Raw genomic sequence first — 26,854 nt, forward strand, 5'->3', positions numbered from 1 at the left:
ACGTCGGCCTCAAGGAGCTTTTTTAGATATCAAAGACTTGCATGCCTCACAGCTCTCCTCTCGATGATTGGGAGAGGCATAGGTTGCAAACAGAGTGTTGGTCAGTATGAGGATATTAGGAATGACAGTTCGGACAGAAACTTAACGGAGTGTGTTCCATTAGCACATCATTCTCCGAAAAATGTTGGTAGTGTTTAAAGTATACCCAGCCAGGCGTGCCCGTGGGCCATGAGCGCAAGCCGAAGAGACACTACGCAGAAGGGTGATCGCTGGGATGCAATAAAGTAACCGGTCAAGACAATACCATGGAGTGTGGATACTAAAGAACCGAGGGGAGCCTGGAGGAGTCTCGAACCAGAGTGCAAGATATTACAGCCCAACCAGTCGGTGGAAAAAAAACAATCTGAAGATCGTGTTGATGACCATGTAAACTATTACCAAGAGGAGGAGTCACACAGCCTTGTGACTCAAGTTAAACTTCTTGGAAGAAAAACAACTTGTAATCATCTGAGCGCAACACTAGATTTCGGACTTGTACAAAGCATGTGTATCCGCAGCACACATGCCTCTAACACACTGTTTCGAAGTCTAGTTTGAACGCTCAAAGAGATAGCTGTATTGCCATGAGCTCTAACACACTGATTTAAACCGTTCATGTGGAGACCATTGTCCCTGAATAGTGAGGGAACCCACATGAGCTCGAAAACCGGGAAGAGATGACTCTGTACCACCGCTTCCCAGAGCTGTGGGCCAAAAATAGATCTGCTTAATAACAAGCTTTTCTTTTTTCACCATTGTAATTTGTGCTGAAAGCTGGGTACCAACAACACTAAAATGCTCAATCCCAGTCGCCTGTAACCATTGCCTAGCAAGGCATTCCAGTAAAGGTAGCCTGTCTAATCTTGCATTTAGGACTAGAGCAATACATGACACCATCAAGCACAACAGTTTGAATATAATTAGTATAGTCATAGGACGTAACATCTGGTAAAGGTAAACAGTCTCCCAAATGTCATTATTATTTCTTCATGGTGGTAAACTTTCCTTATCACTGCACTGAGTGTAGCTGCCTTAAACCCTGGGTTTGCTGTAGACACATCTGGGATTTTTTTGATTATAAATCCTAGTCTCTGGAGAATTTGTTTAATTTGTTAGGCAGGGGTGAGGGTTGTGTACAATTTGCCACTTACCAGCCAGTCGCCCAGGTATGAAACACATGGATTTGGTGGGCACTGAAGTGTGAAACCAAATTTGCTCAACAATTGGTAACAACTCTCCGTGCTAAGATAACCCCTAACATTCACACCTTGAATTGGTAATATATTCCGCTTAAAACCAATCTTCGATCTTGAAATTAAGCCTAGAGTATGGGGATGTGGAGGAAGAACTCCTTGAGATTATGAGTCACCAGGTAGTACCGTGCATCTAGAAGCAGAACAACACCCTGCAAAAGCATCATTTTGAAGTGAGGGAATCGAATGCAATAACGAGAAGCTCTAAGATCCAAGATTGCGTTCAAAGTTGTGTCTTTTCTAGTAATGAGAAAGTACACAGTGAAAACTTTTCTTCTTTGATGCACTACCACTAAGTCGATTGTGTCTTGGTAAAATTGCTTGCACCTCCTCCATAAACAGCCTGTGATGGCACTTGGTGAACTTTTGATGGTGTGGTGTGTAACTTGGAGGGTTGGTGTGAAATTCAAGACAATATTCATGGACTATGATGGACAGCACCTAATTATCCAAGTTATCTACTTCCTGTTACAAATGTGTGAACCCCAATCCTCTCCAAGCAGGTGTTCAGTGGTCAGGGGGGATTAGAGGAAGGTCACTGTTTGTTGACAGTGGTGTCTCTGCCTTGGGCAACCTTTAGCCTTACCTCGGATGTTGCCACAAAGAGTTTAAAAAAAATGCGTATTCCAGGGAGTCAGGAGGGACTTCCACACGGATGAATATGGGATGATCTTGTGGGATAGATTTTTTTTTTTTTAACTGCCCTCTGGCGATCTTCTGCTCTTGCTATAACTTTGCATGCTGAAGGGTTGTCCGGTGGGTGCTTTCCCCATGTAAGATTCCAAAGAGTCGTTCTGCAAATGCACTCTAATCATGCCTTGAATATCCCTGCTGCTCTATTGCCCATTATTCATTGTATGAGGGCACTGAAAGTTCTAAGGGTTGCTTCTCGGAATATGAATGAACATGGTGTGGTGATAGAGTTGAAGGGGTTGGGGAAGTATGATGGTGCTTATTTTCCATTTCTATGAAATATAAATGTCATGATTTCCTCTGAAATGGCTCCTTTGGAAGGATGTAGCCTTACGGCTACAGAAGTCGCACTCTAAGCTGGGGAACCGGGTTTGTGTCTCTGCAACGACGCTCATCCTATGATTCTAGGCAAATCACTTAATCTCCCCTTGCCTAGTAAAAATGGAATTAGTTACTTACCTGTACACTATAGTTCTCCAGTATTATCTTTCATAGATTCACATGCTTGTATCTTCCCCGTCGTCATGGTGGGAGTCTCACGGTAACAGAATGACCAAGCAGTATCATAGAGAAGAAAACTGCATAGAAAATCCCCATAGAGGCTGTATTATTTGGTAACCAGACCATTTCTTTGTTTTGGTCCAAAAGCTAGCCAATCAGAATTGCTGCCCTGCCCTCACACTCCCCAGCAGCAGCTTCCTGCCTCAGATTTCCGTCCCCGAGTGAGAGACAAGGATAAATTCCGAGAACAAGATCTGCCTGAGAAACGGGGAGGCGGGCGGGCGCATGTGAATCTATGAAAGATAATACTGGAGAACTATAGTGTACAGGTAAGTAACTAATTCCTTCTCCAGTATTACATCTTTCATAGATTCACATGCTTGTATCAGAGTAGTAAGCAGTGCTCACCATATCCGTAGCGTTTCCAGGACAGAACCTAGAAGGAAGCTCTGCCGCAAAGCAATGACATAATAATAGCTATGAAAAACATCAGCAATACGATAAATGCATGTAATTACACATCAAAGTACTGTATAGCAAAAAACAATATGCCATTAGGCCATACCTTACTGGAATAGACGCTTCAGAACAGCTTGACCCACTGCCGTGTCCTCCTTCCACGCAGTGTCCAGACAGTAGTGTTTTGTAAATGAGTGGACACTCTTCCACGTTGCTGCCCTGCAGATATCTGGCAGTGCCACTCCTGCGAACAAGGCCATCGAGGTTGCCATCTTCCTCGTTGAATGCGCCTGCACTTTAGAATGTAGCGGCTTCCCCGCTTTGTCATGACATTTCAGGATAGCTGAGGATATCCATCTAGCAATACTCAGTCTCGACAATGGAAGACCTTTTCTCTGCCCTTCAAATGCGATGAACAATTGCTTGGACTTACGGAACGGCTTTGTCCTCTCAATGTAGAACTTTAGGCATCTTGAAATGTCTAGAGAGTGTAAGGCTCTTTCTGCCTCCGATGAGGGCTTGCTGAAGAAAGTAGGTAGAATAATGGGTTCGTTCAGGTGAAAAGACGTCGCCACCTTGGGAATAAAGGTAGGATTAGTTCTCAATATAACCCTGTCCTGACGGAATTGTAAGAAGGGTTCCTCCACTGAAAAGGCCTGGATCTCGCTAACCCTCCTTGCAGATGTTAAGGCGAGAAGGAGGGCTGTTTTCCAGGACAGGAACTGCAAGTCTGTCTTATGTATGGGCTCAAAGGGTGGCCTCATAAGCTGTGATAGCACTGTATTCAGGTGCCACGGTACAGGTGGTCGTTGGATGGGTGGAAAGACTCTAAAGAGTCCCTTGATAAATTCCTTTATTACTCTGAATGACCAGAGAGATGGTTCGTTTGGCTTTCGCCTGAATCGTGATATTGCTGCTAAGTGCACCTTGACTGAAGCATGCGAAAGGCCTGACTTTGATAGTAAGAGCAGGTAAGGCAGGATACCTTCAGGCTGAACCTCAAAGGGATGCAAGCTTTGTCTGTTGCACCAGTGGCAGAACCGGGTCCATTTTGCTGTATATGTTTTGTTCGTGGATACAGCTCTCGCTTGTGAGAGGATATGCCTGCACTCTTGCGAAATATTTAGGTCCTGAAATTCACGCTCGTGAGGTTCCATGCGGACAACTTTAGAGAGCGTAGATCCGGATGCAGAATCTGGCCTTTCTCCATGGAGATGAGGTGTTGAAATGTCGGGAGCTGGATGTTGTCGCCCCTCGACAATTGAAGGAGGTCTGAAAACCACGCCTGTCTTGGCCAGGCTGGAGCAATCATTATGATCCGGCACGGTTCCAGTCTCATCTTGCGCAGGATGCGCGGAATCAACGGGAACGGAGGGAACGCGTATGCAAACCTTCCTGTCCAGTCCATGAGGAATGCATTTCCCATGGATCCCTGTTGACGGTACCTTGACGCAAAGTGAGTGCACTTTGAATTGCTTTGAGTCGCGAACAAATCTAATGTGGGAGTGCCCCACCTTTGGAACAGAATGCAAATCTGAGTGTCGTGAAGTTCCCACTCGTGTGTCGCATTGGAAGTGCGGCTCAGGGCGTCCGCCCGAGTGTTGAGGACTCCCTGTATATGCTGGACTTGGATCGAGATTTCGTTGGATATGAGCCACTTCCAGATCCTTTGCGCCAGTGCCGACAGCTGTTTGGATCTCGTCCCGCCCTGTTTCAGCAGGTAAAACATGGACGTGGTGCTGTCTGTTTGAATAAGTACTGACGACTGACGTATTCTGGGAAGGAAAGCTTGAAGCCCTAGGAATACTGCCTTGAGCTCCAACATGTTTATGTGAAGCTGAGCTTCCCAATCTGACCAAAGTCCCTGAATCTCCAGCTCTTGAAGATGCGCGCCCCATCCTTTCAGTGAAGCGTCCGTCGTCATCACGAAGTCGTGATCCCGAGGAATGAAGCTCAGTCCCTGGTTTAGGTTTTTTAGGATCTTCCACCATGACATGGCCACCTTCATACTGGTCGTGATGGTAATGCGATCCTCGAAGGTTCCGCTGGCCTGTACCCACTGCTCGTCGAGTTGTTCCTGCAAAGGTCTCATCCTTAGACGACAGTTTGGCACCAACGGGATGCAGGATGACATCATCCCCAACATGGACTTGTAGATCCTCACGGAAGTGGACTTTTTTGCTTGTAGAGAAGTCGTCAGTCCTCTGATCTTTCTGATCCGATCTTTGGAAGGATAGGCTTTTCCCTCTTTGGTGCATATCCATGCCCCTAAGAATTGTATGCCCTGGGCCGGAGTCAGCGAGGACTTCTCCAAGTTTGTTCTCAGGCCTAATCGCTGAAACAACCGGACGCAGTTCTGTAGAGCTTCCGCTGCGTCCCTGAAAGATGGACCTGTCACCAGCCAGTCGTCCAGGTATGGGTAAATGTAATGGCCTTGTAGCCTTAAGTGGGCCGCCACCGGGGCCATGCATTTGGTGAATACCCTCGGGGCTGATTTGAGTCCGAACGGCAGGACCTTGAACTGGAAGTGGCGACTCTCCACAGCAAACCTCAAATACTTCCTGTGCTTCCGATGGATGGGAATATGGAAGTACGCATCCATGAGATCCAAGGACGCTAAGTAGTCTTTGCCCTTTAACATGAGTAAGATCTCCTGCAACGACAACATTCTGAAGGGTATCTTTTTTATGTAATGATTGAGATCCCTCAGGTCCAATACCTGTCTCCATTTCTGGGCCTGTTTCTTTTTGATGAGGAAGAAATGTGAATAGAAGCCTCTCCCTCTGAGATGCTGTGGTACTTCCTCTATGGCTCCCTTTTGTAGGAGCGAGAGAACTTCCATCTGCATTTCTTTGCGATGATGGTTGGGCCTGAGCACTGGAGGGTGGTCCGGTGGTATTTCCACAAATTCCAGTGTGTGGCCCCTGCTGATGACGTCCAGGACCCATCTGTCCGATGTTATGGACATCCAGTTGGCGTAGTATTGAGACAGATAGTGGTCGTTGTCCGGGATCTGTAGTGTGGGGAGCGCCTGCCTGAAATCATTGACGTCTATTAGACTGCTGATTTTTCCCCCTGGCGTTGGATTTACCTCTGGACTGTTGTTGGTAAGAGGAGTTGGAGGACCTGTACTGGTTGTTGGCGTTAAACTGACGATATCCCTGCTGACTGTACGGCTGATATCGGTTAGATTGAAAAGAGGATCGTTGGTTAAATTGTCCTCTTGCGCCCCTCTTCCGAAAGGACTGAAACCTTCCCTGCTGGAGAGATCCCAGCGCTCTAGCCGTATCAGTGTCTGACTTTATGCCTTGCAAAGCCTCATCGATATGCTTCCCAAACAGGTTCTCACCATCGAAGGGCATATCGACAATCTTCGCCTGCACTTCTGGTCGAAAAGAGGTCGCCTTTAGCCAGCCCTGTCTGCGAAGCGAGACCGCCCCTGCCATTTGCCTGAAGCCTAGGGACGAAACATCCATGGCGATGTCGATAGACTCAGCTGCTGATTTTGCTCCTTCCTTGAGAAGGGCTGCCGCTTCTTCCTTTCGATCCTCTGGAAGCGCCGACAAGATGGGGGCCAGATCTGACCATATCTGCCTGTTGTAGCGGCCGAGCAGAGCCATCGCATTCGCCGCTTTAATGGTAGAGGCTGCCATGACCGCAAACCTCTTACCCGCTCCATCCATTCTCCTCCCTTCCTTGTCTGGTGGCACTAGTGACGTAGCCACCGGGTTTTTTGAGTTTCTTTGCGCCGCCTGTGTCACCACCGATTCCGGCCTGGGATGACCAATGAGGCAGGCTGCCGTAGATTCTGGAGCTCTGTATTTCTTTTCAATTCGCGGAACTGAAACCGCTATGGAGGCTGGTGTTTTTAGAATCTTGAGGCCCTCCTCCCATAAATGCGGGATAATAGGTATTGAGCGGAGTGACTTCTTGTTATCATCCTTGAAATCGTACAAGAAACAATCCGTTTCCTGTACGTCCACCTCCAGACTGAATCTCTTGGCCGCCCTTTCCATGATATCATGGAAGCCTCCGATGTCCTGAGGAGGGGAGGTAGATTTGAGTGGTTCAGGCGATGCAGCTGAAGGCAAAACGTACTCGTCCCATTCCTTGCCCGAGGCATCATGTACTAGCTCTCCATCTTCGGGCTCTTCATCGTCCTCAGAGTCCGTTAGGTCATCCCTAATAGTAACCACCTGCGGAGATTGAACTCCCTGATCTTGAGGGGCAGGTGCCTGTTTAGGCGTCTGCGTGGGAGGCGTGAGCGTAACTGGCTGCGATGAGTTCGCCTCCGGGAAGCGACGATAGTAGTCGTTCAGCATCAGTCTAAGGTCAGACACAAGGGTGAGGGGTATGGAAACTGTCTCCTGACGTTCCTCCTCCCGTGAGTCCTCGTGCTGCTCTTCTTCATCTTCATAGGCACCAGATTCCTGGAATGATTCATATCTGGCAGATTGTGGCCTGTCCTTGAAGGAAAAGGTTTCCTCCTCATCCGTATCCTGGCTTTTTATATGAAGCTGAGAGGGGCTGTAGGCAGCACCTGAGGACTCCTCTCCCTCCGAATCCTGCTCCAACAGCGATGATGGCGGCAATGGAGAAATCTTTGTCCAAGAGGTGAATTCCGCGGACTTACTGATGGTAGCCGAACCTCTTGTCGACTGAAAAGAGCGTATGGAAATCATGGTCTTTGATTGAGGAGAACTGTAAGCTTTAGCCGTCGAAAGTAAGATTTTCGTCGCCGGAACCACCGTCGACGGGATCATCGTCGACGGGACCATCGTCGACGGAACCTCCGTCGACGGGACCATCGTCGACGGGACCATCGTCGACGGGACCATCGTCGACGGGACCATCGTCGACGGGACCTTCGTCGACGAGACCTTCGTCGACGTACCCTTCGTCGACGGGACTGTCGTCGACGGGACTGTCGTCGACGGAACCTTCGTCGACGGGACCTTCGTCGACGGGACCTTCGTCGACGGGACCTTCGTCGACGGGACCTTCGTCGACGGGACCTTCGTCGACGGGACCCCCGTCGACATTCGAGGCATCGAACCTGTCGTCGACGAAGTCGTCGTCGTCGACGGGCCTGACAGAGACATTTTACTCATCGATGTCGTTGCCGTAGACGTCGTGGTCGTCGACGCAGCCTTAGATGAAGCTGAAGATGACTGAATCGAAGGTTTCACCACAGACTTATGAGCAGAAACCATCGAACTGGTAGAAGGTGCAGATCCAGGACCTTTAAGACTAGACTGCTTCCCCAGAGGAGTAATAGGAAGAGATGATGTCGATTTTTCTTCAGATTTACCCCTTTTAGGCTCCACTTTCTCCACAGAAACAGAGGCCTTCCTTTTCTTGGGAGTGGGGTGAGAAGATTCTTCCTCAGAATCTGTGCCTGGAGTGGCCTTCTTCTTCTGAAGCCACAACAGTAATCTTGCCTCCCTGTCACGCTTAGTTTTGTCAGAAAATTTTCTACAAAGCTTACAGGACTTCACCAGGTGTTTAGGGTAGAGGCAATAAAGGCAGTCCTCATGTGGGTCCTCAGAGAAGAGTCTGGCCTTCCCACAGGATCTGCATGGCCTGAACAGCCTCTTCTTAGAGCTTTCAGCCATCTTAAGCAAAAAGAATACACACAATACCTCAAGGTAGAAGGCGGTAAACAGATTCCCAAAGGGTCAAAAGTTCACACAGGAAACAGAAGAAAACTGAGCAGAGCTCAGGGAGACTCCTTTCTCACACGAAGGCGGTTGGAAATCTGAGGCAGGAAGCTGCTGCTGGGGAGTGTGAGGGCAGGGCAGCAATTCTGATTGGCTAGCTTTTGGACCAAAACAAAGAAATGGTCTGGTTACCAAATAATACAGCCCCTATGGGGATTTTTTATGCAGTTTTCTTCTCTATGATACTGCTTGGTCATTCTGTTACCGTGAGACTCCCACCATGACGACGGGGAAGATACAAGCATGTGAATCTATGAAAGATGTAATACTGGAGAAGAATAATTCCTTCTGTAATGAAACTGGTGCTATGTAAAGCGCTCTGATACCCGATGTCTCGAATCTAGTTTGCGCTATATAAAACTTTTTATGAACTGGTTGTGTAGCCTGAAGGGAACAAGCAGCAATATGACCTTTGTCTAGGTCAATATAAACCGTTCTCTGTCATGCGTACGGCTGTGGTGATGTCAATGTCTCAGTGCTGTCCCGACGTGCGCAGGATCTACGTGTTCTTTGCCTTTGAAGCCAGTTTAGGAGTTGAAGGCATTTGTGTCTCATATCAACACGCATATTGTGGATCTTGATCTTGCCCGTCTTAAGGTTCCAAATTAGCCTTTCAGTGTTAAACAGTCTTGACTAAAGTGACGCAGTCGAATGTGGAGACTTTCAGAAGTGGTTGGGGTAAGGCGTTTCTTTACCATTGAAGACAGTTCTCCTATAGAGGTTTTTCCCTGAAGTGTGGGTTTGGGGTGTGCGCTTTTGAGTCTGGTATGGCGCGACTAGCCCTCAGTGCCATGGCTCAAAATCCCTTGTGTAGTCTTTATCCTTGGTGCAAATTTCATTGGGCTGCTGGAGATTTTGACATACCCAGAGCCAGAGTCAAAGGGGGAACACAGAAATCAGACTCCATCCCTCGCTGGCCTCAGCTGTACTGGCGTGTCTCCCAAATCTACGCAGTCGAAGCCTTATTATCTGTGCCAGGTGACATGGTTGAGTTGTAGCAATGCAGTTCCATACAGGTACAGGCATAATGCCTGTATGATCACAAGAACTTGCAATTGCAGGAAGGGCTGAATTTCAATAGTTTTCCACATCCTCCTTCAAAACAAGTCATTCTCATAATACCTGGTACTAGACTTATCCAAATACCGATCCATAAGTAGTTAAAATTGTTTAAGTGATGCTCTATACCAACTTGGGATTTCTCTAGTTATCTGGCGCGAAAGTTTAAATTAAGGCACAGCGGTAATTGAGAAGTTATAACATGTCCAAACCAAAAGCCAAAAAACCAACATGTCTGTATCCTGGTGCATTGTGAATTTCAGGAGATGGATTACGAGTCACTTTAAAACAAACTTAGCCTTTGAACAAAATCTGAATCCAGCATTAGATAGCAGCAATGTACAAGACATTTGATCTACAACTAACGTTCTGAGAATGTAAGGTACACCAAAAAACTGAATAAAAGATTCACAAATTGCTATCCAATTCATAGATAGTTGCTTCAGAAAATTCAGCAAAGTGAAACAGAAACCGGTTGTGGCACATGTATCTGCCTATAGAAAATGAACCCTAAATCTGCCTAGAGTAGCAAGCAATTGGCTATATGTCTGCATAATGAAGTTTTCAAAACTCTTCATATTTGTTTCTTTATAAGTGTTCGTTTCTTTGTAAGTGCTTCTTGTTTGCTCCATTGAAATGTCATCTTTCAAAACAACTGTCCAGCATCAAACAGTGTTGGTTGGAAATCCCACAAGCGAATGCAATCCTTAGATCTTTATGTAATAGTTTAGCTTGGTCTATGTTTCACTAGAGGCCCTGATTGTTGCTAAAAGTCTATTTTTACAATCTGGCATAGGAAAATAGGATATATGTGCTTGAAAGTTCCTTTGTACTAAGCCATCAAAAGTCTAGTGTAGTGGTGAAAATATACAACTATATAGGCAGAAAAGTAACTTTCAAAAATCGCACTTTGTGCTTCCTGAAACCTATTTAGAGTTAAGACCTTTCTGCTGGCTTTCCTTTCCTCAAGTGGCCGTAATTATATACAATCTTCTAAAGGCAGGAAAATTCTGATGGAAAAACACAAACCCGTAGCTGTGATAAGACTTTAGGGAGGGGGCAGGGTCCTCTGGCAACCCAAAGGCCCTAATAAACGACCTTACTTTTCACATTGAGATACTAGAAGGACGCCCAAGCAACAGAAGCCTTTTCATCCAGAGGAGTTGGTCATACGAGCAAGTTACTTATCCTTGGTAAGGAAAATGCTGCTTACCAGAATGCATCTGTTCTTGGCATGTAGAGCTGTAGAGTTGCACACTGTGCATAGATCGCCACCTAGTGTTAGGCCCGGATGTTTGCAGTCTGTTGTCCTGAAAAGTTCTTTGGAAGTCACGAGATAGGTGATTCCTCCTTAGGATCACATTGCGCATGGGCATCGGCTCCATCCCCATATTGTTTTTCGCCATTAGGGAAATGATGGAGCTTTGCAAGAAAAGGAAGGATACCCATGTCATTTGTATCTAATTAAGATAATACTGGAAAAGACAAGGGTAGCCGGGGAGGCGGGTGGGCGTGTGCAACTCTGCAGCTCTATATGCCAAGAACAGTTGCATACTGGTAAGTAGCATTTTCCTTTCGAGGCATATGAGCTGCAGATTGCACACTGTGCATAGATTGTATAGCAGTACCCACTCTTAGCGGCAACCACCCCTATCTGTTGCAGTAGTTTGGAATAATGTTTTGAGAACAGCCTAGCCCACATTAGCTTGCTGTTTTGTTTGCACATCTACACAATAGTGTTTTGTGAATGTGTGCGGTGTAAGCCATGTAGCTGCTCTGCAGATGTCATCTAGGGGAATGTTCCCTAAAAATGCCATTGAAGCCTCTATTTTTCTTGTAGAGTGGGCTTTAGGAGGAACAGATAACATACGTTTAGCTTTGTGGTAACAAATCTGTATGCATTTGACAATCCATCTAGCTATCCCAGATTTTGAAATGGGATTACACTTGTGTGGTGGTGAGAGACACAAAAAGTTGTTTTGTTTTACGAAAAGGTTGTGTCCTTTCTATGTAGTATAGCAGTGCTCTTTTGACATCTAATGTGTGAAGAGCTCTTTCTGCTACTGACATTGGTTGCGAGAAGAAATCGGGCAGTTCCACAGATTGATTGAGATGGAATGGAGAAATGACTTTGGGCAGGGATTTTATATTAGTACGTAGAACTACCTTATTTTGATGCATTTGCAAGAAGGGTTCTTGGATGGTTAGTGCTTGTAGTTCACTAACTCTCCGCAGAGAAGTAATAGCTACTAGGAAAGCAACTTTCCATGTTAAAAATTGTAATTCTGTGTAAAGGTTCAAAGGGAGGTCCCATTAACCGTGTGAGAACAACGTTTAAATTCCACACAGGCGAAGGAATTATTCTTTTAAGGCCTTCCATAAAAGCTTTAATGGCAGGCACTTTGAATAGAGATGGATGTTGTCTGTTTTGCAGATATGCTGCTATTGCAGCAAGATGTAGTCTAATAGACGTATAGGCTAAGTTACATCTTTGGAGATGCAGTAAGTATCCTATGATGTGTTGAATAGACACAGCTAGGGGATTAATACTGTTGTTGTGAGAATATATCACAAATAGTTTCCACTTGGCCGCATAACATGCCCTTGTGGTTGGACGTCTAGCTTTTTTAATGACATTCATGCAGTCTGGAGGAAGGTTGAGATATCCAAATTCTAGGACTTCAGGAGCCAGATCGCTAGGTGGAGCTGAGCTGGGTCCGGGTGTCTGATCTCTCCACAGTTCTGTGTTAAGAGGTGTGGAGACAGGTGCAGTTTTTGGTGCGGTACTACAGACAGTTGTAGCAGTGTGGTGTACCACGGTTGTCTGGCCCACGTTGGAGCAACTAGGATGAGGGTCAGAGAATGCTGCTGTAGTTTGCGTACTACTAGTGGCATGAGTGGTAGAGGTGGAAAAGCATACGCAAATCTGTTTGACCAATTCATCCATATCGCATTGCCTTTTGACAGTGGGTGTGGATATCTGGCTACGAAGCTTGGGCATTTTGCGTTTTCGTGATTGGCAAATAGGTCTATTTGAGGTTGTCCCCACATCTGAAAGAATGGTTAAAGAACGTGCATATGACATTCCCACTCGTGGGTCTGTTCTGTTTGACGACTTAACAGATCCGCTATAGTATTTTCTACTGCCGGAACATGCTGGGCTAGGAGGAATATGTTTTGAGGTATAGCCCACCTCCATATGTCCTGTGCTAGTTGAGAGAGTTGCAGGGAGTGTGTGCCTCTCTGCTTCTGCATGTAGTACTTTGCTGTCATGTTGTCTGTGCGGACTAATACAGCTTTGTTTGGTACTTGCTTCTGGAAAGCTTTTAGTGCTAGGAATATTGCTAGTAACTCCAGATGATTGATGTGGAGTAATTTTTGTTGCGGTCTCCACCTGCCTTGCATGGTGTGTTGCAGTAGGTGGGCTCCCCAGCCGGAGAGCGATGCGTCCACAGTCAAGATAATCTGAGGAACTGGCTCTAGGAACGGTCGTCCCTTGGAAAGGTTTTTGGTGTTCCACCAATGCAGAGAGCAATGAGTCCGACCGTCTACCAACACTAGGTCTGTTAAGTGACCTTAAGCCTGGTTCCATTGACGTGATAAGCACTCTTGTAGCGGACACATTTGAAGTCTTGAAAGGGGTACTATGAAGATGCAAAAGGCCATCATCCCGATGAGTTGCATGAACACTTGTGCTGGGAGGGAGTGTTGTAGCTGAAACTTTATAAGAGTTTGCATGCTGGCTATCCTTGCTGGAGTGGGATAAGCTAGCACGGTTGAGGTGTTTATTTGGGCACCGAGGTACTGTTGTACCTTGGATGGCTGTAGATGAAGCTTGGTGTGGTTTATTGTGAACCCCCAAGTTGTGGAGCAGCTGGATGGTGGCATGAGTTTGTTCCACGCATTGATTGTATGAGCTGGCTTTTATGAGCCAGTAGTCGAGGTACGGGAAGACATGGATGTGCTATCTTCGTAGATGCGCTGTCACTACTGCTATTGCAAACAAAACAGATGATGGACAGAATGTGGATCAATGTCACACATTCACCCCAGTCCGAAGATCTGGGCTCAAATCCATCGTTTTTTTGCACTCCACACCACCCTGGGTTAGACAATGGCGATATGCAAATTAGAACAATAGGCAGAGGACCTGCACAGCTGGTGATTCAAATTCTAATCAAAAATAAGATTTTGTAGCGTGCGAGCAGGGTAAGACGCTGTCTGTACCTCCCAGCGAAAGTCTAAACTAGTACAAAGCTCCCCCCATTTGGAAGGAGGCACCCTGTTGCACAGCTTGAAATTCAGACAAGTTAGTCTTTTCAATTGTTCATCCAAATTGATTCCACCTCATATTGGGGTTCCAAAAGTATTTAATAATTCATCAAAGTTTCCACAAAACTCAAAGTTCTGGTTGTATATCCAACATCAACATAATCCCGTAATATTCCTTCCCCAATGCATTTCGGGCTGATAGGAGAAGCCCTTCCTCAGGGGACAACTCTACAAAAAAGGAACAAATCAGCGGGTCACTATGTATTTCATGTATGGTATCTGTACAGTTATCTCTTAGCCTCATTAAAATCATAAAGCTAACTTCATGTCAATCAGTGAGTGCCAGGATATCAAATCAAACGTTTGGGTGCCATGCCTGTGGTGTGAGTTTCTAATCATGCTCTTAAGTCACCCGATGGACCTGTGCAAAAAATGTGAATCCTTGAAAAGTGTCAGACAGATAAACGTGCGTCGCATACAAAGACCACTGTCACAAAATACCCCAAACACCGAATTGTGCAACCAAACAGATCCCAAACCTCTATAAAGACGCTAACGTGAGGCCGATACTCACGGACTGTTTTAATAATCTGCGTCGCGATATCTGTAAAATAACAGAACAGCGCGTGTCAACATTTAACGTCGAACACGTGTGCCTACATTGTAACGCGGTCTCCAGAGCGGAGTACTCACTTGGTGGTAAGACTGGAAGGACGCATAACCGTCTGTGTGTCGGGAACCCCGGGAGTGTTCTCGCTAGATGGTGTTTTTACCGGCTTGTGTTTACATGCCAAAAGTGAAGACGGACAAAAAAGTGAAAAACGGGCTCAAACAAAACGAAGCGGCCATATTGAGTGAGGAAAATAAGATGAAATTAAAACTTACTGGTGTGAGAAGAGCTTATGAATAGTGACATTACACAGATTTGAAGAGCATTAACACAACACGAATGGAAACAATGAAATACATGTTAAACTGAACCTATGGATTACAAGTAACACAAAAACTCCATCCGATCATTCAGACCGTGTGGCTGCATCGATGCCATGTAGCGAATCCAAAAGTTTTCTCTTTTGAGCAATGTCTGTTTGTTGTTGTGAGTGGGGGTGATTTGTTCAAGTACCACATACTTTAATTGGGCTACAGAGTGTTTTTGTTCCACAAAATGTTAAGCAACAGTAGATTTCATATTTCCAGTCCTTATGTTGCTTTTGTGCTCCAGTAGACAGGTCCTGATCTTCCTTTCAGTGTGTCCAATATAACACTTGCCACACGGGCATTTGAGCATATAAATTAAATTCGCTGAGTTACAGGTAGCATTCACTCTTAATTTCACCGGATAACCCTTCATGGGGTGACTGATGGTGTTTCCTGGGATACAATTATTGCAATTGCTGCAATTGTGACAAGGTCGTAAGCCTCTGAATGTGGTTGGTTCACTATCTTTGTTGGATTTCTTCAAGATCTCCTTTAGATTGCGTCCCCTGGTGTACGCAAACATGGGTGGTTGATCAAAAATACCTCGGAAGTCCGGTTCAAAGCTCAGTAATGACCAGTGTTTACGGATGATGTTCTTGTAGCGGTTACTCAGAATGCTGTATTTGGAGACCACCACCATTCTGGTGTTCACTGGTTTGACTGTAGTTTGTAACAGTTCTTCTCTTTTCATGTCACCGATCAGGCTGACTGCTGTATCTAAAGTTTGTTGTGGATACCCTCGATTTTTGAATCTTTCAACCATATTAGTAACTTCCTGTTGACAGGTGTTTTCCGAGGATACTATCCGTTTCACTCGCATCAGTTGAGACAAGGGTAAGTTGCGTTTCAATCCCGGTCTATGGAAACTCTGATGGTGCAAAAGTGAATTCCTGTCTGTTGGTTTCCGAAAGATAGTTGTGTTCCAATTTCTATTATCACATTGTATTTCCACATCCAAAAAGTGTATGCATGCTCTGTCCATATTCCAAGTGAATTGGATTCGCTCGTTGATGCCATTCCATGTAGTTAGAAACTCCGTCAATTCCAACTCTGTTCCTTTCCAAAGGATGAAAATATCATCTATAAATCTCAAAAAGATTTTCCCATGTCTTAGCCATGTACTGTGGTTGAGGATATGCGTTTCTTCAAACGCTTTCATTACAATGTTCGCGTAGGACGGCGCGGCACAATTTCCCATGGCAGTCCCATTTAACTGGTGAAACCATTGGTTGAACACCGTGAAATAACTGTGAAAAAGTGTGAAAATCATCAATTCCATAATCAGTATTTTCATGTCTGAGTCCAGATCAGAATTCGCCAATTCTTGTTCAATGGCCGTTATGCCCATGTCATGCGGTATTGATGTGTAGAGTGAACAGACGTCCACTGTACACATTAATAGATCTTCATCATTGGATGTTCTGATCACTTCCTCCAACTTAACAAGAAAATCAGTTGTATCTCTTATGTGTGATCTAGTGTTAAGAACAAAGGGTTGGAGGTATCTATCCAAAAATTTACCAATGTGTTCATGTATGGATCCTATAGTGGATACTATCGGCCTGAACAGTGGTCTAGTTGGATGCTTGTGCATCTTGGGCAACATATACAAAGTTGGTGGTTTAGGATTCTCCGGTGTGAGGTAACGTCGTGTTCGATCATTGATGGTTCCTTTCTCGAACGATTTTTTTATGATTTCAAGTAGTATTGTCAAGAATTCATCTGTGGGGTCAGCCCTCAAAGGGGCATAGGTGTTGGTGTCACTGGTGTGGGCCAATACTTCTTCCTCATAAAATTTAGCGTCCATGATGACCAGGGCGCCACCTTTATCCGCTGTCGGGCACACTATGGTGGGATTGTTGGCAATCTTCCGTAGCGTGTTCTTTTCAGTGATCGTCAAATTCTCACGTCTGGCTTTGGTTTGAAATGGCATTTTCAATAGATCATTTTTAACCATGCTCTCAAATATGTCAATAATTTTGTGACTCAGTGGAGCCATGAATGTACTGCGTGGTCGAAGCCCTCGTAACATGTCATCATCAGTGTCTGGTGAGGTCACTATGTTCTCAAAGTAATGACGTAGTCTAATGTTTCGGACCAATTTGAACGTGCTCACCTCAAGTTCTAACGTGTTGGTTCTCGTTGTTGGCACAAATGTCTGTCCTTTCTGTAATACTTGTAATTCTTCCTGTGATAGTGCCGTTGAAGAAATATTAATCACCAGATTGTCATGGGTGCTCACCTCCGACGGTAAGGTTTCTTGACTTTTGGCTGTTCTTTTTCTGCCTCTGCGGGTTTTGCCCTTCCGGGGTCGGTGGTTTGATTTTGGCCCTCCTCTAAAAAATGAACCGTAGATGTGGAAGTACTTGGTTGTTGTTCAGTGGGTGTCACCTCAGTTGTAACCCTCGTGGTTTTCGTTGTTCTGCTATCACCATCAGAGGAGGATGTCTCATTCTCCGAATAGGGATTGTACGCGCGGTTGGGGCGTCGGCGGGCGTACACTTCTGCCCAAGTGTACACCTCGCCGAGCTTATAATCAATGGTATCCCTCTGGTATTTGCGTAGCTTCCGTTCTTGGGTTTCTCGTGTATGTTTCTCAAGTTGTGTATTCACATCTTCCAACAAGGTGGCTAATTCAGTGGGGTCCATGGCCTCGTCCAGTTCCGCCCTAATGGTTTTTATATCTTTGGTCAGTTCTTCCAGAGATTTGGATAGTTCCTCCACTATCAGTAGTATCAAATCTAGCGAACATTTGTTGAGGATAGCAAACCACCGCTCAACAAATTTCGCATTGTTTTTACACAAGAGAGGTTTTAAGGGAACCCGTAGGCCCCTGGGGATCCGCTGGGCGCGATGGTACCGCACCAGTGTGGATGCATGTAATTTCTGGTTGCATTCCTTTTTTAATAAGTAGAGTAATTGTTTTAGGTTGCTTTCAGGGCTGCGAGTGCTGGCCGCCGCTGTAACCTCTTCCTGGATCATGTCGTAGATTTTATCAGCGTCCCCCGCCGAGAAGGCGAAGGTGGCTGCTTTCAGATCCGTCATGCTGGTTATACTTTCGTAATTCATATTTAAACAAAATAGCGTGCCAAGTCCTTGGACAGAAACGGGTTCAATCAAAACAATAGGCAGAGGACCTGCACAGCTGGTGATTCAAATTCTAATCAAAAATAAGATTTTGTAGCGTGCGAGCAGGGTAAGACGCTGTCTGTACCTCCCAGCGAAAGTCTAAACTAGTACAAAGCTCCCCCCATTTGGAAGGAGGCACCCTGTTGCACAGCTTGAAATTCAGACAAGTTAGTCTTTTCAATTGTTCATCCAAATTGATTCCACCTCATATTGGGGTTCCAAAAGTATTTAATAATTCATCAATGTAGAGTTGTCCCCTGAGGAAGGGCTTTTCCTATCAGCCCGAAATGCATTGGGGAAGGAATATTACGGGATTATGTTGATGTTGGATATACAACCAGAACTTTGAGTTTTGTGGAAACTTTGATGAATTATTAAATACTTTTGGAACCCCAATATGAGGTGGAATCAATTTGGATGAACAATTGAAGAGACTAACTTGTCTGAATTTCAAGCTGTGCAACAGGGTGCCTCCTTCCAAATGGGGGGAGCTTTGTACTAGATATGCAAATTAGCTCTGACCCTGTGCCCCATGGGAACAGTCCAGTCCGAACTACAAAAGCCATGTCCTTCCCAGAACGGAATCCAGCATCCGAGGACCGGACCGGTTTCGAGGTAACACCTCTCATTAGCCCGGCTAGCTTGACTCCAGTGGTGTGGAGTGCCTGGGACCCACGTCTGAGCATCCCCAGCGCACTTATGGCGGCAATTGCAAACAAAACAGATGATGGACAGAATGTGGATCAATGTCACACATTCACCCCAGTCCGAAGATCTGGGCCCAAATCCATCGTTTTTTTGCACTCCACACCACCCTGGGTTAGACAATGGCGATATGCAAATCAGCTCTGACCCTGTGCCCCATGGGAACAGTCCAGTCCGAACTACAAAAGCCATGTCCTTCCCAGAACGGAATCAAGCATCCGAGGACCGGACCGGTTTCGAGGTAACACCTCTCATCAGCCCGGCTAGCTTGACTCCAGTGGTGTGGAGTGCCTGGGACCCACGTCTGAGCATCCCCAGCGCACTTATGGCGGCAATTGCAAACAAAACAGATGATGGACAGAATGTGGATCAATGTCACACATTCACCCCAGTCCGAAGATCTGGGCCCAAATTCCGTCACTACTGCTAAGCACTTGGTGAATACTCTTGGTGCTGTTGTGACTCCGAATGGGAGTACTTTAAATTGATAGTGCTGCCCGTCTATTATAAAGATACTTTCTGTGAGCTTTGTGAATAGGAATGTGGAAGTGTGCATCCTTGAGATCTAGAGTAGCAAGGAAGTCGTTTTGCAGAAGGACTTGGTGTGACCATGTCAAAATGGTCTGACTGTATGTATATGTTTAGCGGTCCGAGGTCTAAAATAGGCCTTAGAGAGCCGTCCTTCTTTGGAATCAGAAAATATAGAGAGTAAACCCCCTTGTTTTGTTGGTGCAGAGGAACTGGTTCTATTGCACTTTTTCTAGCAGGGATACTACTTCTTGCTTTAACGGTGATAGATGTTCTTATGACATTGGACGCTGTTTGGGTGGTATGTTTGGGGAGGGGGGGTGGGTAGATGTTAGTTCTAGACAGTAACCTGACTGAACAATTTGTCGCACCCACCTGTCTGATGTGATGTAGATCCAAGCAGGAAGGAATTGTTGAAGTCGTCCCCCCACAGGAGTGGAATGTTGGAGGGGAAGGGGAGGAGAGTTATTGTGTAGGGGTAGAAGCAGAGCAGTTTTTTTTGTCTCTGTCTTTGTTGTAGTTACCCCTGTAACCCCCTCTCTGATAGCCCTAAGTGAATGAGGATTGACCAGGGGTTGTGTAGAAAGTGGAGGGACTTTCTGGGGAGTAGCCTCTTGTGTTGCATCTGTATGATGAGCAACAAAAGGAACGTCTGGGAGCTTGCTGCTGCAAGGCTCCCATAGATTTTGCTGTATCTGTGTCTTTTTTCATTTTTTCTAAAGACACGTCAACATTTGGGCCAAATAAATGTGTCTTATCAAATGGCTGATTAAGGATGGAGTTTTGTACCTTAGGTTTAAAACCTGAAATACGTAGCAAGGCATGTCTACGTAGTAGGGTTCTGATATTGATTGCCCTTGAGGCGGTATCTGCAGCATCTAGGGCACAACGGATGGAAGTATTAGTGATATTTTTACCTTCCTGTATAAATTCATTAGCACTGTTTTTGTTTTTGCCTGTTAGGTGCTGCATTATGGACTGTAGTTATTCGTAATGTGCCCTGTAATATCTTTCCAGCAACGCTTGGGTGTTGGCAATGCGCCAGATGTTAGCTGCTTGTGCCGCTGTTAGATTCTTTGCGTGGTGGTGAGGCCTCACCTGTTGTCTGGGAATTAGCACATTTACATGCATTAGACACCACTAGAGAATCTAATTGTGCTGGACCTTTAATATAAACTGGATCTGCAGGGGCAGCTTAATATTTTTTCTCAATGCGAGTATTGAGGACCCTAGCCCTGACAGGATCCTTAAAAACCTCTGTTGAGTGCTTGAGGACACCCTTAAGCATTGGTAAAATGGCAGTAGAACTTTGTGTGTTATCAGAAGTGTCTAATAGGAAATCTTCCTCCACTGCACCGGTGTGTAAGTCCACCTCATGATATTGTGCAGCCCTTTGGACTAGTAGGTTAAACCCTATGGTGTCCTCTGGTGGGGACGGTCTGGAAGGGTATACATCATCTTGTAGGACGTAAGGCACATCAGGGGTGTTGTAATCATCCCATGGATTAGGTGACTGAGGGGGACTATTGGCACCTGCTGGGTCGTTTGCACCCCCACCTACTTCGTCAGAATCTGTGTCTACATCATCATCTGGATTATTAGATGGTGTAGGTGAATGATGTGGTGGAGGAGGTGTAGGAGGAGGAACAGTATGGGGGAGGTGGTGGAGAAGGGACCCTTAATGGAGAGGTTGCAATGTCCTTTTTTGGAGGGGGGAGGGGGGTGCTGGCGCCTCAAGTGGTCTCCTCTTGGAGCTGAGAGTCAATTGTCTAGTTTTAGGATCCTTTACAAGAGTTTTCTGATTGGGATCCGGTGTAAACAGTTCTTCTGACTAGGGCAAATTCTTCGGCGTCAAAGTTTTTGGCTCCGTAGGTTATTTCGGCACCGAGTCGGTAGCTGGTGTTGGGTCTTTTGGCTTAGGAGTTAGCCCTTTTGAAATGTCTTATACCAGAACCTGTTTTTTTGGTTCCGGGTGTTTTTTCGTCGCCGACTTGTGTGAATCTGGCGCTTTGGACGTTTTTACTCTGCTCCGAATGCGGTTTCGGCGTCGATGAGCCGTTGTCAGTCTTCGGCGCCGTGTGCTTAGGTGTCGGAGCAACGGTCGGCGTAGTAGAGGAAGATGGCTTCTTCGGTGTCTGTATAGGATTGGCACCGGGAATAGGCTGGCTCGAGCCCGAGCCGCCTGAAGGCTTTGTGGGCTTCTTTGGCGTGCCCGAAGGAAGGGCGTGGGAAGCGGTGTCTCGGTGTGCACCCGGGACCGAAGGTGAGGTGAGGGCGGCCACTTTACATTAAAAGTCTTAGGTTCATCTATCTCAAGAATTGCTCAGATCATTTGGCATTAGAATTCCAATGAACACCGATCCTACCCAAATTATTACATACAAAGAAATTGATGATTTTAGATGCAGATTGGTTCTGCTTTGGGAATGCCAGCAACGCAATTCCTTTTGTGTGTATTCCATCAGTCACATTTAGAATTACTCTATGCTGTTTCACGTCTTTTCATTTCCAGTGTTGGGAATGCCAGAAACGCAATTCATTTTGTGTGTATCCCATCAGCAACATTTAGAATTACACTATGCTGTTTCGGTTTCACGTCTTTTCATTTCCAGTGTTGCCAAAGAAAAAACTCTTTGCATAAAATGTATCTGTTGCAGTCCTCAGGAACACCCTGTGAGTGCTACTTTGTACTATCTTAAATTTAAGAGACAATTTCTTACAGCATCCCACCTTGCTGTAAGTCTTTGAGGAATCCAAAGGGTAAAAGATGACTAAAGCAAAGCCTTGCTCGCCAGATTTTATGACGTGTTACTTCAGTAGCTGCAAGGACTACAGGCTCATGCCACTTATGGTGCTACAATAGCGCCAAAAGCTATGCACGACATCCATTCCTATGTTCTTGATTTCTGATCATAATTCAAATAAAATGTTTCTGCCTATCGATCGTAAGGTAGGGTTTCCAGATATCTCGTGTGTAAACTAGTCTTCAATCTAGCTAACTAATTCATTAGATTAGTTAGGTGTTCCATTTTGCAAGTGTAACTAACGTAAAAAGCTGCTTCTACTATGCATCCGTGCCTCGGAATAGATTGATCAAAATGTAGCATACTGCATATTATTCAGAGCGAGCACTAACCAACTTTCTTATTTTGGTATTTCAGAGTACTCTGTTTCTTTTCAGAGCATGAATCACTGTTGATAGGATTTTGATTGATAACAGTTTTAAAATATTAACACAAGTTACAGAAAATAAGTAATGACTCCTGCAACCCCGGGCTACAGTCAATGTGTGCAGAATTTGCTACAACCAATTTTACCAGTTTAACTGGATATTTCTGACTTGTATGCACCATTCATTCAATCATTTATAACCTGTGAACAATCCTGTACCTAAAATCCAGAGTAGATTGACCTTCTGTTCTTGGTCAAGTCCAGCCGCAAACTTCACAAGTTGTGCTTGGCCCAAATGTACATGTACTGTACAATGATGCAAACTCTTGCCATGTTAAGAGAAAAGTAATCTGAAGAGTAACCCCTCAAAACCAAGAAGATACTAGTTTTAGCAGGCTTGCTACTATCAATAAAACTCTTTAATTTAACGGCAATCTAGCTACAGAGAACTAGTGTGAACTTGCTCTGTAATTTTTGCCCAAGGCAGGCCTTAAGAGACAACCTAAATATATCCAAGAAGGTTGCCAATGGCTAGTTTTTGGTCACCTTACCTGTACTACTGATGGAGCTACTGAAGCATTTGTTGTTGACTGTGGGACCGTGACTTGCGAAGGCTGTGCAGAACTTAGTCCTGAAGGTTGAGGTAGGTGAGTAGAGGTCTGTGAAGAAGGTGCCTGAAGAAAGGTACCAGTGGGCTCTCCGGCTGGAAAGAGCTAGAAAAGATAAATAAAACAAATAAAAACCTCTTCTTGGTATTTGGCAGGAGTTGGCACACATCAAGAAGTTAAGTCTGCGCCTCCTCAAATGGTGCTGAATAAGTGTGAAAGGTAATTCTATGTTATAGCTTTTTCCAAGAAATACGTACATGTATACCATAAAAAACAAATCACTTAACATGCAAGCATAATATGAACAAACAATCATTAGACGCAACATAACACATTGTAACGGGGTGGGAGCGGAAGCCCCTAGTGACTGGTGGAAACCTGATTCTACTTCCCCTCCTTCCCTTCAGTCTGACTGGGACACCCATCCCCTGCTTTCGAACGACGAGGAAGAATTAGGGAAAGGCGCCTTTAACTGGGATCTCCACAGTGACGTGGCCACGCCCCCGCATGACGTAGGAGGATCCCGACTGGACAAAGGAGCGGAAGCCCTTTACTGGGGGTGTGTCGACACCCGGGAAGAAGGAAGCGAGGACGAGGAGGTTGAACGCGAGGCTGACGGCGTGCGAGGAGAGGACGGAAGAAAACCTGCAGAAGACGGCAGTGGATTGCCAGGAGGCCAACGACCCGGTGAACCGCCGTGCCACACTCCCGAGGGAGGAGTGTGGCTTTCCCAGGTACGGCGGCGTTGGGCAGCTTGGGTCGGGAGTAAAGGGGCCCGTGTGTAATAGTGTATAGCACCCTCTCGTTTTCCGTCCCCCACTTTCCAGACCCCCCCCTACCCTCCTTTCCGACCCTTCTATCCCTCACTCACCCCTGGAACCACTGAGCACTGTCTTCAAGTACATAACACAAGTGAACCCTCACACTCACTGGGTCCCCGGTGCAACTCGTATCAGACCGATTCCTGACCGGTTTCCTCTCTGTTGGTTTTTCTCTTTCCGGAGCTGACCAGACCGAAGCGTCCCATGACGTCTCCACCAACAGAGGAAAGGCAGTACCATCGCCACTCACAACTGACGCCAATACGGACCGAGCAGAGTTTGCACGTGAACGTTTGACCTTGCGCACCAGAAAAACCTTTATCCGAATAAAGCCCTCTTTAGGCAGAACTAGTGTCCAGCCTATTCTTGAGCAGCCCACTGACAACATCAAGTACCCTCTCACCCCCACGCTACAACTGGTGTCAGAAGTGGGATCCGCCCCTTCCATCCAGGACTCCGAGATGGATCAGGTAATCAAACACCTGATAGAGGGGCAACAGAAGCTGGAGTGGGCTGTCGGTCAACAAATGTCGACTGCCGATGCTGACAGAACAATGTTCAGGAACACTATATCAGCTCAAATAGAAGGTCTCCAAAAAGTCGTACAGAGTCCCAGCATACTTGCACCCCTGGAAAGGAAGGCTTACTCACACCATCCCGCCGGGGTCTCTCTTCAAAAATATGTGTCGGGAGAAGACCCTGATGCTTTCCTCACCAACTTCGAAAGAGCAGCTCGTGCTTGTGGGTGGCCAGAGGAGAAGTGGCCTTTCTTCTTGGTCCCACTTATCAGGAGAAGCACAAGCGGCGTATCCGGTCGCAAACCATGCAGGTACTACCTCGTATTCAGACATAAAGGAAGTAATATTGGATCACTTGGGACTGGATGCTGAAGCATAGCGGCTGCGGTTCAGGAAAGAGAGAGGAACAACTGGAGAAACCCCGAAGACGTTGTTCTTGCGTTTAAAAATGGCTGCTGATAAGTGGCTAAGACCAGAGAGCCGCAGTAAGGAAGAGAATGTCCAGTATTTACTTGGAACAATTCATGGAAGCCCTGCCTTATGGCACCCAACGCTAGTTGAGGCAACACTCCGGCCTCACCCCCGCTCAGGCCATTGAGATGGCGTCCAATTATGCGAGGGCCCAACCCCGGAGCTTACCATGGGAAACGGACAAAGGACTTAAAATGGGCCCCGGGGCTAGACAAGAAAAGAAAAACAAACCAGTGGCAGAACCCCTGAAGCAACGATCCATAAAAATGGATGTGATGCCACCTATGAAAGGACCCCAGTGCTTTGAGTGTGGGGAGTGGGGACATATCGCAAGACACTGCCCACGGAAAATAAATAACGAAGAACCTATGGAGGTCGGATACGTCCCCAAAGCCGTGTTGTACACCGCAGAGATGGGACCATCGTTCTATATAAGGGTAGTAGTCAACAAAAAAAGGGTAAAAGCTCTATTGGACTCAGGCTGTAGACAGTCTGTGACCCAGAAGAAGCACGTGCATATATCTCAGATAGGGCCAAATGCCTTGGTTCATATCAGGTGTGTACATGGGGATGTGAAACCCTACCCGGTGGCCCAAGTCACATTATACCCAGAAAACCGACCCCCCTGTACAGTAAGAGTGGGGGTGGTGGATTCGCTTCCAGAAGACCTTATCCTAGGCGTAGATAACCCTGATTTTCTATCACTATTTAGGAGAGAGATAAACGAACGACATGAAAAACGACTCCAAGATAGCTATCTAACCACAGAGCCCTGGGTATTAGACAGAAGCTTTAAGTTTGCTCAGGCCAATGACCCTACACTCCTGAATGCGTGGGAGACAGCTCACATAACACAGGACAAACCAGACACGCCCTATCCACGGTTCAGGATAAACAACGACTTGTTGTACAGGGAAGGGAAAGTGGGGGATCCACCCCAGTTGGTGGTGCCCAAGGACTTCAGGGAACAAATCCTATTTTATGCCCACACCCATCTAACTGCAAGACATTCGGGACCAGAAAAAACAACCCAGACTATAATTAAACTATTCTTTTGGCCTGGTATATACAAAGAAGCAGAGAACTATTGTAAGCAGTGTGAAATATGTCAAAAGAGAAATATGAATAGACCCACAGCAGTTCCTCTTCAGCCCTTGCCTGTCATTGGGAACCCTTTTGAAAGGGTAGGAATGGACCTAATTGGACCCCTTCCACGTACCACGAGAGGCCATACTTATGCTCTCGTGATAGTAGATTACAACACCCGGTTTCCTGAGGCCTTTGCCCTTAGTTCCCCTACTACAAAGAATGTAGCAGATAAGTTGGTAGAACTTTTCTCAAGGGTTGGTTTCCCCAGAGAGATCTTAACGGATCAGGGGACTCCCTTTGTATCCAAATTAATGAAGGAGGTGTGTAAGACCTTAGACCTTAGACACATTCGAACCTCTGCCTACCATCCACAAACAGATGGCCTGGTAGAGCGATATAACAGGACTTTAAAAACCACGTTGAAAAAAATGCTGTCAGCCGAAAACAAGGATTGGGACAGACTGTTACCTCTGGCCCTATACGTCCTCCGCTCACAAGTACAAAGCAGTCTAGGGTACTCCCCCTTTGAGTTGCTCTATGGTCGACAACCATGATCCCTCCTCGAAATCACAAAGGAAGCTTGGGAGCAGGAAGAAGCCAATGATCAGAGATCTTTACTAGAATATACCCAACAATTACAATCCAGATTGGGTAAACTCAGAGATCTAGCCTATTCCAATCTAGGGAAAGCCCAACAAAAACAGAAGTTGTACTATGACAAAGGAAAAAAATGGAGGATGTTGGAGAAGGGCGACTGGGCCTTGGTACTCCTGCCGTCATCCACGCAGAAATTCAGGAGTGAATGGATGGGGCCATACAAAATCATAGAAACAATAGGCA

The 26,854-nt window shown here is 45.9% G+C and overlaps 1 protein-coding gene across 1 annotated transcript in view; it reads right to left on the reverse strand.

Moving 5' to 3' along the window:
* Window positions 1-26,854, reverse strand: part of OXSR1 (oxidative stress responsive kinase 1) — a 783,663-nt gene that overhangs the window by 176,939 nt on the left and 579,870 nt on the right. The window contains exon 13 of the mRNA XM_086940877.1: window positions 23,059-23,220. Within this exon, the coding sequence (XP_086797003.1) occupies window positions 23,059-23,220 (162 nt within the window). The remainder of the gene's footprint in view (window positions 1-23,058; window positions 23,221-26,854) is intronic.

The sequence above is a fragment of the Lissotriton vulgaris genome, chromosome 10 (assembly GCF_964263255.1).
Source record: "Lissotriton vulgaris chromosome 10, aLisVul1.2, whole genome shotgun sequence".
Lineage (NCBI taxonomy): Eukaryota > Metazoa > Chordata > Amphibia > Caudata > Salamandridae > Lissotriton > Lissotriton vulgaris.